The following is a 12118-nucleotide window of genomic DNA, read 5'->3' on the forward strand; positions in this document are numbered from 1 at the left end:
TTGCCAACGTACAAACCTCAAGAGAGATGTTGAAGGAAAGGTTAACTCCACTGCGAAAATTCTAATACCACTGACTGAATAGAGAGAGATTCAAACAAGCAGTGAATGTTTACATTTCACACACAAAAAAGAAACATTTAACCAACCTTCAATCCTATTGGTTGCCATTGTCTAATATTCCACCAAAGTATAAAATCACTTGGAGATATTAGTGCAGGATAACAAGAGGATTTATTGGGATGAAACCACTCAGCATGGTATAATGGGACAAAGCCCAGCACTCATTTATGAAATATAATGGTGGGTTGGTGATGTGATAGGAGTGAAGGATAAACGGTTACCAAGATATGGGACTATAGCAAAAATCATCAATGATCCCAAAACTTTATTTATTAATTCATTTGGGGGGTAGGGGTAATGGTGAGGGCTGGGCTTAACATAGTAATGCATTATGTTTTTAATCAAACTGAGTGCACACTTAATACGCTGACCATATAGTCTAACCTCTTGGTCAGGAAAAGGAAGGCTGAACGTGTGTGTGTGTGTGTGTGTGTGTGTGTGTGTGTGAAGATGCCTGTGTTTGTGTGTGTGTGTGTGTGTGTGTGTGTGTGTGTGTGTGTGTGTGTGTGTGTTTGCGAGTGCATTAGTGATAAAATAAACAAAGGAGCAGAGCGATGAGGTGGGGCAGCAGAACATAGGGGTACAGCATTGTGAAACTTTCTGCGAGTAGGAAACGGAGTCTCGACGTAATGCTACCATGCTTACAAAGGCTTTATATGAAGATGACCTCCACTCATTTGAGCAACAATAACTGTCAAAGAAACTAAACAATGAATACAACACAAGGTAAAATGTTTCATATTATGCAAGCTTGGATCCTTACTGGTGATGACTGCTCTAAACTAGCTAAGGACCTTCCCATTTAACAGGGGAGTATGTGGTTTGCTACATGTCTTCCATTTAGTGTAAGTTGACACACATGAGAAACCATAACACCCAATTGCAACTGAGGATCATCACTCTTAAACCAAGTAAAAGGCATGAAGTGCCCATTTTAAAACAAAACAGAAATGCACTCTCCTTTCCATAGATATTCACAAATGTATAGACATCAAGATTGCATCATATTTTTCCCAAATAAAAAAAATTCACTTCAGAAAGAGAAAAAGGAAAAGCACTATGATGATGTGAACTGTAATACCATATTTACTCCGCAGCTGCTTCTACCTTGTTTTTTGTCTACATCTACTATTTGGTCCCAAGAATGAATCCGGCTTGGATATGGAAATATCAAATATCAAAAATCACAGCGAAAAAGTTAAACAATTATTATTTGCTGTGGTAGGGACTACTGAGGGTTAATTTACCGTTAGGGATTTCAGTGCAAAAATAAATCAACAATACAAAAAGTGATGGTCAGCTCTTTCAAGATTGTTTTCTTTAAAAAAAAATTCTGCTTCATTTTGTTGATGTAGCTAGAGTGACCTGTTTGATTTTGCCTTTTTCAAGTCAAATGGTTGAAATAAAGCAAGAAAAAAGAAGGGTAAAGAAAGCATGACACGGATGAAACTGTGCTGGAATGGATAAAATTCTTATGCCACTTGTAGTTTTTTTTTTACGTATAGATATTTTCAAAATAGTTAATACGTAATATGAGACGTATTAATGATTTCTTAAGATAAACATTTTGTGCATTACATTAAAAACTGCATCCAATCTACTATACGCCCAATGAATCTGAAAGACTTTTTATCGCCCTCCAGTGGAATAAATCGACATTGCTACTATGGAAGGAGTCAGAAATTGGATGTGCAAATTCAAAGAGCGACACCCAATCATGTTTTTATTCGCCCTCTCAATTACTGCTTATTGGCCTTCATCAGCAATACCCGTTAGGTTAATTAAAATTGCAGCGCGCCGCACTGATTTGGTATATCCAGTCAAATCATCGACTTCAAAACCAGCTGAATTCACTTGAATTGTTCTTTTACCTGTACTACATCCAACTAGGACAAGTAATATAGTGGCAAAAAAAGATAGCACACTATGACATCCAGCAGGTTAGGATCATAGGACATAGTACCAAAAAACAGAAGGTTATATTTTTCTGAAAATAAAACAAAACACATTGTTTCCCCTTTTAGTTGACCCTTTCCCTATGAATTAAATTGATTTGGTACTAATCCAAAAATAAAAAGCAGTTGAATTAGATTTAAATGTTATTGCCCTCTACAACATCCTGTCTAGTACTCTATTGGTCCAGTAGCTATTCTCTCATCTCCAGCAGCATTACCGCATGATGGTCAGCCACAGCGCCTCCATGCCATTAACAAGACACCAAATACACAGCGTGTCAATAGTGCTCCACACACAGGTTCCCGTGGCATCAACCCTTTCATCATTTGATTGAAGAGTTTGTTTTTATTAAGAAGGCTATACCAGACGCATAATCACTATACATTGATTTAACATTACCTTTACAATTAAATTCTTCACTGAAATTACAGAATAAATATATGCACATTTTTCTTCAAATCTTTGTGAGAGAGAAAACATTAAAAGTGCCTCCTACAAAGCCGTTAGTGGGTGACGATGGGGAATCCAGAAGCAATGAAAGGGGTGTCAACAAAGTGCGTGGAAATATCCAGAAAACCTTGAGCGTTGTCTTATAATAATATTCACAAATGTTTTACCATCCGTGCGTCGGCGCATCCTTTTTTTACGAGAAGCACCCTGATATAGACAGAAGTCCTCATTAATAGTAATAACCATATTAATAAGATATAAAAATTAAATAGAACACTGAACTGTAAATGTGTTGCAGTATCTCTGTTCATAATGTGATGTGATAGTCTGAGTAAATCCCCTCGCTTCCTGCACTGAAGCGAGTGCATGCAGCAAACTGCAGTTCATTTTAATATATGTATTTTTTTCTCTCTCTTTCGATCATTTCCTACAAACTTCATGTGCACGGCCTCCGGGTGTTTGTACATCCTAGTCAGGGGTTAAAGAGTACAGAAAGAAACCCCAAAGTCAGGGAGACGTCCAGCTCCCGAGCTTCTTGAGCATCATGGTAACTCCATGAAAAGGGGTTATGGTGACAGATGTATTTTAGGATGTTTTATATGTTGTATTCCCCGGTGCCCCTCTCATTCCTCTTTTGCTCTTTCTTGGGCATATAGAGATATTTATATATTATAAAAATAACGGCTGTTGACATTGCTGGCTACTCTGAAAAAAAGGCACTTCATTGAAATATCTGAGAATGGCCTCTCCTCCAAAGTGATTTTGGGGGGAAACTTTGTTGTAACTGTAATATAATATTTTATTTTATATCATGCTGCTCTCTTAAGTTTGTTTTCTGTTATATTGGTTTGGGGTGATTTTTGTTTTCAGGGTGGCGAAGTGAATGTGTTGATTTTGTGTTTTGTTTTTTTTCTCCATGGGATAGAGATGTTAAAACCGGTACGATTTTTCCAAGACTTCGAGGTAATCCGGCTTGGTTTGAAGTTTGGCCCTTAACTCGAGGTAATCGCTTTGGGACGGGTCGGGGTAGCAGCCTTTCCCCGCCGTGAAAAGCAATGTCTCCTTCAGCCGTGCATCCTGCTGCAAATCCGGGTACTGCATGCCTGGTGGGTGCGCATGCGCCACATGCATGTCCTTTAGTTTGGGTACTGTCCCATACAAACAGTCTACAAAGCCCACTGTTGGTGTGGGCCTCTGACTGTCAATTACTGTTGGGCAGAGCCCTCCGTTCTCATGGAATCCTGCCATGTCAGCCGTGGAGTGGTTAACTGTGACGATAGTGTTGAGTTGAGAGTTGGAGACGGCCAGGGTCCACTCTCTCTCTTTCTCTAATAAGGTTCTGTAGTTACTGTTGCTACTGCTGCCATTGTCTTTCTTCTCTGAAAACTGCGCTCTGTCTTCCACTGCTATCTCCCCTTCTCTAGGCTTATAGATGGGGTTGTTACACATCTGCGTCACTGGATGGGGAATGTAATCATAAACGTGCCCATGGGCATGTGTGTGACTAGTGTGAGTGTGTGTGTGCATACTGGGTGTCGGTTTCTCTGGTGTGCCGATGTTACCAGCACTGCTCTGTCTTGGTGGGTCCTCAAAAATCCTGCATTGCATTTGGATCCCCGTCAGGTCTACCTCGGAACGTTTCCGGAAAGGAAGGTTCTTCCTTCGACGAAGAACAAAGGCGAAAAGCCCGGCAGCAACAAACACAGCAGATATGAAGAGGATGAGTAGGCTGAGAATGAGGACAGACAGTGGGACAGCCCCTCTCCCACCTGCTTCCCCCATGTCAGAGCTCCCTGTGGTGAAGTCATCCCTACCAGGAAGGGCCGGGGAGGGGCCTGAAGAATACTTGAGCTCAGGACAGATGACTTCGACCTCCAGTGAACGCAGGTCCTTCCCAAACGCAAATTCGGGTGTCTTGCACTTGACATCTCCAACCACAATGACAGAGGAGAGCTTTTCCAGCCACTGTTTGAGGGGGATGATATCACAGGAGCAGTCCCAGGGGTTCTGATGGAGATCAATCTGGACAATGGAGGTCAGATGCTCCAGAACGCCACGCACAGGCATGGAAAGGAAGTAGTTGTTTCGGAGGTTGAGGCGTGCAAGGTTGGTGCCAGCAAAAGCGTCATTGGGAAGGGAGCGTAACAGGTTGTCATTGAGGAAAACCAGCTGGAGGTTTGGCATTAGGGAGAAGGAGTTAGGTTGTATCTCACGTATGACATTATACTCAAAGTAAAGATAACTCAACATCTGAAGCCCCCGAAACATCCCAGGGGCGAGTTTCTCAATGTCATTCCCATTCAGATATAAACTCTTCAAGTTTGGCAGGTTGATAAAGGCTCCTTCTTGGACGTAGGATATCCGATTATTTCCTAAATGCAGTAAATCCAAACTTGAGAAGTTCCAGAAATCCGATCGGTATATTTTCTGTATTAGGTTCCCACTAAGATACAATTTTTTGGCATTGAGGGGCCGTGGGAGGAGCTCAGAGATGTTGTGAAAGCCTTTCTCTTTACAGTTCACTGTTAGCCCCAGGTCATTGATGTGAAGGTTGCAAGTACATCCAGCTGGACAAATTATTGGGATGGGGGGCCTTGTTTGGTAGCCAGCAACAGGGGGCTGGTTGATGCCTGGATAGATGCTACGAGGGGTTGGAGGGTTCTTTGTGGGCCGAGGTCGTTTGGTGGGCTTGACAACTCTGTCCTTGTATTCCACAGAAGAGGCTGTGTTGTGAAAAGACGAGAGCATGGAGGAAGGTTTAGTAGGCCATGTGTTCTCATTGCTGAATGGGATCCGGGGAATTCCGAGCTTGGCCTCAATCTCTGCATCTGAGAGCAGCGGACAGAGCTCACTGCGCTTGATTTCCCGTAAGTCTTTCCCATGTAAGTGGAATGGGTACTCACATGTGATCTCACCTACCAAAGCTGTATAAGGAATTCTCTCCAGCCAAGTTTTTAACTGGACAATCTCACACACACAGTTCCAGGGGTTCTCCTCCAGCTGGATTTCCATTAAGCTCCTTCCAACGTACTCCAGTGTGCCCTTGTACGGCAATGTCTTTAGTCTGTTTCCTCTTAGGTCCAGATGTGTGAGTGACACAGATCGGAAAAGATAATTTGGGAGCACGGGGATCAAATTGTCATTCAGTATGAGCACTCTCAATTTGTGAAGATGCCTGAACGCACCACTTTCAATCCGTTTAATAACATTGTAGTCCGCCTGGAGATACTCTAAACTCTCCAACCCCAGAAAAGTGTCATTCCGGAACACTTCTAGTTTGTTTTCATGTAAGAACAGCCGTTTGAGTATTCCTAAGCCATTGAAGGCTCCCGCGTGGATATCTTGCAAGGCGTTATTACCCAGGTTAATGGATATGGCGTTGTTGAGATGGAGGAAGCTGTTAAAGTAAAGCTTCCTCATGGAGTTTCTCTGCAGGTTGAGCTTGAACGGCCTGCTCCATATCTGGGAGATCTGGCTGACATTTGTAAATCCTTTACTGTCACAGTGGACATGGAAGATTCCCTCTTTGACCTCGCAGTAGCAGGGCTCGAAACAGGGCTCGTCGATCTCCTCGGAGTCCTCTAGTAGTGGGATCGGGGTGGTCCATCCTAAGGCTATGGTGCTCAGCAAGGTAACCCACAGCATCCTCGCTGACACCAAAGGGATGAAGTCTTGGCTCCAGGGACAGAGCCACTTCACAGCACTGCAACAAAGAACAGAGGGAGAGAGAATGGATGGGAGGGAGGTAATGGGGGTGGGGAATACACACAGAAGTAGCAGATGTAGGAGAGAAAGAGAGGAAGGGTGCGTTAGTTTTAATATAATGGAATACAGCTTTTAAATGAATACCATTGGATAATAGAATGACATTGGAGACAATACTTCCGATGTGTCAATGGCTGGGTATTTCAAAACATGTATATAAACCCAGCACTGTTGGATAGGTAATATGAAACCTAGCAACACAAACAAATCTCTGCATCGAGACAGTTAACAACAGTAAATTGGCGGAATTGTCATTTATTATACAGCAGACATGCTGGTAAGGTCGCAATAAATCACCCTTAGAGATGCTTATCACCGTGAATAAACGAAGGCAACAGCAGGTGGATAAGGTTAGTGGTGAGGAGACACTGTCCCCCTGCTGTATTTATTACATAACAGGGACCTCAATCCCTCTTTCGGTAGATGAGAGTATATCGCAGGAAGTGGACAGGAATGGAATAGGTATCAGCTCGGTGACCATTAGTGGGAAGAGAAGAGGACTGTCAAGGGACTTGCTGAACATCAGTCTCGTTAAGATTAATCTCAACATATTTATATGTTCTAGTCTATAACTCATAGAAATATGATATTCCAAAAAGTGCCACTAACCAGTTTAAAGATATTTTTTAAAAAAAAAGGTAAAAAATTGTCAAAATAGGTCCAATGACTCTGACACATGCACGGTTTTATAGCAGTGGCCAGTGCCACCCCTACAATCTGATTTGCCACCCCAGACGCCAACCCCACATTTGTGCCACATTGTTGGCTTTTACCTTGCTGTGGGGCGGGTGTTTGGCCAGCCCATTACTTGTGCCTGTATGGTTGATGCCGTGCTGGTTTGCATCTAAGGCAACAAAACTCCACTCTCTGCAGCAACATAAACACGTGCCAGCACCGGAGCAGGACACAACTTTTCAGTGGAACACAGACTGGACTCTCAGGTCTTCAATTACTGTCGGTTTGTCACAGCCCTCGGGATCTGATAATGACGCACAAGGCACCCTTAAGCGTATCTGAGACGCACTGGGATTTCAATTAAAACTCCAATAAAAAAAATCCATCCCCAGCAATACAGATGCTCAGAGCAACTGCTCCAGCATCCATTCACTCCATCCAATTCTACTTATAAAGCTTATACCATTCATTAAGTCAGCTTATTACCGTTATAGTTATTCTATTTGTATTATTACTATTATTGTTGTTGTTGTTATTGTTGTTAATATTATTAAGGCCTCGTCATCTTTTTTATGAATGGTTTGCTATCCATGACAATGAATACTTGCACAGGTTTAGCTACAGGTAAGAGGATTTCCCATATTCTAATATATGCAATACATAAAATGAATGACATTTTTCATAATAAAGCTCAGGAACCTGAAGATGGTAATACACATTTAGTCTTTGTTAAACAAATCACATGACACACAACAATGCAAGTTACTTCATGCACTCTCGTCAGAGTAAGACTGTACATGGATGTTGGTGTACTGTGACAGGAGTAGCCCAACACCTTGCAGTTTGTTCTGCAGAACAAAGTCCATGACTTTAACTGCCTTGAATATGGTCAGAATCTGTTTATTTGTTATCCAAAAACCTCCAGGCTAATTATCTTATTTTATCAGCATATGATATAATGTATGCTGTACATAATTCAGATTAGTAATTTTGAATTATTAGAGGAAGATGAAACCCAGGGTTTGCATAGTGCATTTTTTGTTTGGTGGTGAGCATTACATTTTGTAAGGGAGCTCTATAGGAAAAAGGTTATATTTCTAATTTTGAATGGTAGCCTACTTAATTAACTTAAAGTTATGCAGAAGGAGACCGGCCATCAACAGTTGTGTGTGCATATTGCATATTCTGTTTTAGTCCATTATTAGTAGAATATTAACGCAAACTAAAACAAAAATCTCCTAACTGTGCGCAGGCATTGGCATCTTTGGTTGCCACCTCTAGACATTCCGTTGCAACCCCTGGGCCACCCCAGTTATAAATGCATAGAACCGCCACTGTTCCGACGTGCAGAAAACGGCAAAGCCGAGACTATTATTCTCCCACTGCGTATTCTTGGGTTACGTTATATAAGTCCAAAGAGTGAGGGAACTGTCGATTTTGTCGTTACAACGGATCCTGCAATGATTTGCCAAACATACAATCAAGTCAACTTCTTCTGGGTTTCCTCAAGTGGTGATGCCATCGGAGGATTCGGGGAGCAACGGTTTAAGTGAAAAACGCAGTTGGCGAACCTGCCGTTTCGAAAAGCTCATGGGGCTGTGATTTAGTATCCGGCCGGCCTATAAATAAATAATAACACAGGAAGAGAGGGCAAACGGAAACAATACGAATAATGATAATAATGACGGTAATAATATTATAATAATAATAATAATATTTATATCAATAATATTAATAATAAGATGGGCTCATAGAAAAGTCCGTTCAGTATCTCCATGGTGTTAAGTAGGATCATTTCACACACGTACAAAGTATCCCCTAGCCCCTGAAAATATTTTCTGTAGGCTGACTTTTTTTTTTTTTTTAACACGCACGGTGCTGTCCGTTCAAACGAGGGTGCAGGCAATCCAGAGGAGATTCGCCCGATGAGACCGTCTGCCGGAGCAGAGCCGCTGTCCATGGTGCTGAAGCCAAAAGCCCAGCGACAGGGGGAAAAAAAAGAGGAAGAAAGAAAGATATTGTAATCCCAAAAAAAGACGTGACAGTAAAATGCGCCAAGGAGAAAAAAAGAAAGATCCTTGAGCACGATCTCCTCACTGTGAAAACCACTGTTTTCATTGCCCTCTCAGTACGTAATCCTCCAGGATTTATTGATTCCGTTTCCATGATAGAGATCAAAAAGCGCAGATGCAATGTCAAAAAAGTAATAACGACATTAAAAGCAATTAAATAATGCTGCCATATTATATTCCCTTGGGTGTATCAAATCAGGTGCTATACCTACTTAGTTTACGGGGATTCCAACTTCACATATCCTCCAGCGATGGTTTCTGTTATTGCCCGGTGCGTCCCGCTCACTGTCCGATGCCGGGCTGTGAGGAAGAGAACAAGAAACGGGAGGTGACCGAGCCGTTAGAGGAACAGGAGGAATCAGAGAGGGGAGACGGAAAGAGAGAGTAGGGCATTGAGGAGGAAGAGAGGGAGAGATATGCATGCGAATGAGCCACGAATTCCAAAACCAAGCTTTTGGCTACTTACATAAATTAAAAGTGCTGCTCCCTGTGAGTGCCAATGTCAATGCGACCTATTAATCTTCAATTGATATCAAACTAAGTTATTGAGAAACGATGACATCTGACAAGCTCCAGTTTATCCAAACCGGTCAAGGATTTCGTCCGCTGAAATGCCCCCCCGAAAAAATAACATTGCTGTCAATACAGCGGAGAGAGCAAGAGCGCTTGTTGAAATACATGCCAAGCATAATGCAGTCGTGCCTTCCGTTGTGACATTGGCAGGGAACCGGTGAATAAAGAACAAACGGCTATTGATCAGTCAAATGGATCCCTACGATCCGTTATCCTCGGTGTACGGAGAGCGCTTGCTGTCGCTTTTTTTTGGAGTCCATGGCAATGCAGAGACACCAATACGCGCATGAACACATACACACACATCTGCATATACGGTTTCCCTCTTGATACACTTCATGGACAGGCACACACAGCTTAAGCACTCACCTTAGTTTCGTACTGCAATTGGACAGCATCAGGGAAAAAAGCCCACTAGTGTGAATCTTGTTAGATCTCTCTCTCTCTCTCTCTCTCTCTCTCTCTCTCTCTCTCTCTCTCTCTCTCTCTCTCTGTGTCTCTCTCTCTCTCTCTCTCTCTCTCTCTCTCTCTCTCTCTCTCTCTCTCTCTCTTGCGCGTTCTCTCTTTCTCTCCCTCTATGTCTCTCTCTCTCTCCTTCTCTCACCCTCTCTCAGCGGCTGAGGCAAAAGAGAGGATTGAAGACGTGATAGGAATGCAATCTCTCTCACTCTCGCTCTCGGGTGACTCTGACTCTCTACCCTTCTTTCTCGTCTCCTTTTTTTCTAAACAGTTTGCTTAAAATGCAAGCCCTCGACTTGTGCCCGTCCGCTTCCTCTTCCTCCCCTCTCCTCCTCCTCCTCCTTCTCCGCCGCCGTCGCCGCCCCCCGGGCGAGCACTCAGCGACAGTGTAGCCGGGTGAGAGTGTTCTCCCCTCGGTTTCAGGACCGCGTCTCTGTCCGGTGCAGCAGTAGCAAGAGTCTGTGGATCATATCGACGCGGCTGGGTCAGCTGCTGCCTTTTTTTTTTTTTTTTTTTTTTTTTTTTTTGGTGTCTTGCTTTCCTCGGGTCCGTTTCCCTGTCGTGCGTCAGAGGAGTGAGAGGGACCGAGCTGGGTAGGTGGAGGGTAGGGGGGAGCAAAGGGGTGAGAGACGCAGTGGAGAGAGATCTGGTGGTGAGAGAGAAAGGAGGAGGGGAGGAAAAGAGTGATGGGGACGGTTGCGCTATAGTTCTGGATGCTGTTGAGAGGAGGAGAGGAAGCAGAGTGAAGTGAGGGGAGAGTGAGGAGCGGTCCGGCTTTCGCAGCGTGGACGTGCATGAAGAACACAATTATAATATATGTGTGTGTGTGTGTGTGTGTGTGTGTGTGTGTGTGTGTGTGTGTGTGTGTGTGTGTGTGTGTGTAGGGGTGCGCGCGGTGGGTGAGACTTGCCAGACCTGTGGATGACAGTAAGGACGCGACGAGACTCTCTCTACATGTTATTTTTATTATTATTGAGATTCATCATATAATTAATCACACTTACACTACATTCTTCAACTGGGGTTACATTTTTTTTTTTCTCGGCCACATTTGGGCGAACAAAGTGTGGAGCTGGCCGTGCGCCGTGCCAATACTTCTCTTCTCCCTACTGTGGGGACGAAGAGGGTGGCCGTGGCTACAGCAAGCGGGGGAGTGACTGGCAAATACGGAGCGCCTCATCTTTCCCTTCTGTTTGCGTGCCTTCCCCTGCCTCGCCTCCAGCGGGCAACACAAGCCCGTGTTGTGAGCAGCAAGCCAGCTCACGAGCACGACCGAGAGACACCGTCACGATTCCCAGTTCTTGCAGCTCCGCAAGGAGGGGGCTGATTGCAGTGGGAAGTTGAAATCTCCCAACAGTGTTCTCTGCTTAGAACACAAAACCTAGAATATTTCCAAAATTATGGCAATTAGCTCTTAGTGATATGGCTGCAGTATGAACTGGCTTGCTGTTTATATTTGCTCTCTAGCACAGTGAAATAGAAAGGATTTGTGGAAACAATCGGCAATCTAATAAGTCCTGTTTCACATTCCGAAGCATATCCTTCAACAGTTGGGCAGGAAAGAGCAAACAAATTTGATGGCACTAAACTAGATTGTAGTATTATTAATGGTTTTTTTTATGACAGGTAGAGGAAGTGGTGGCCTTTGCAATGTGTTCTCTCTGCAGCCAGATATTTGAAATCAATCTATAGGGGTAACAGGGATGCTGCTCAAAGCCTTTGCTGGTCCACTATAACCCCACACACAGCATCCACTGACCTTTTAGGATTATTTCTAAAATGATCCAGTTCTGGGATTAAATAAATAACATTTAATCCATTTATACCCCCTGTTGAGATTCATCATTTTATTCTATTTATTTTAAACTATTGAGGCGATCTGAGGAGATTCTCAACATGGGTTTGTAGGAATTGAAATTAATGAATCGGAACTGATGTTGTAAACCTGAATGGGGACCTTTCTATTAATATTCAAAATTGATTTCCCAAGTGGGTAATTCAGAATCAGTGATACTGCATGAGAACCAGATCATGTCCGACATTAAAAT

At 43.2% G+C, this 12118-nt stretch overlaps 1 protein-coding gene across 2 annotated transcripts; it reads right to left on the bottom strand.

Moving 5' to 3' along the window:
• Nucleotides 1–212: 212 nt before the first annotated feature.
• On the bottom strand, nucleotides 213–10842 carry slitrk3a (SLIT and NTRK-like family, member 3a). Of its 2 annotated transcripts, none has more exons than XM_068708747.1 (3): nucleotides 9981–10842; nucleotides 9251–9338; nucleotides 213–6229 (listed from the first exon to the last, which is right to left on the bottom strand). In XM_068708747.1, exon 3 carries the CDS (start codon nucleotides 6169–6171, stop codon nucleotides 3457–3459), a length of 2715 nt encoding a protein of 904 aa, XP_068564848.1. In that variant the 5' UTR covers nucleotides 6172–6229; nucleotides 9251–9338; nucleotides 9981–10842; the 3' UTR covers nucleotides 213–3456. The 2 variants fall into 2 exon arrangements, with proteins under 2 accessions (XP_068564848.1, XP_068564857.1); XM_068708756.1 differs by lacking the exon at nucleotides 9981–10842 and adding an exon at nucleotides 9505–9967.
• Between the last annotated feature and the right edge of the window lie 1276 nt (nucleotides 10843–12118).

Source organism: Cebidichthys violaceus, unplaced genomic scaffold (genome assembly GCF_023349555.1).
Source record: "Cebidichthys violaceus isolate CVI_PGR_0920_01 unplaced genomic scaffold, fCebVio1.0.p SCAF_1, whole genome shotgun sequence".
In the NCBI taxonomy this organism is placed as follows: domain Eukaryota; kingdom Metazoa; phylum Chordata; class Actinopteri; order Perciformes; family Stichaeidae; genus Cebidichthys; species Cebidichthys violaceus.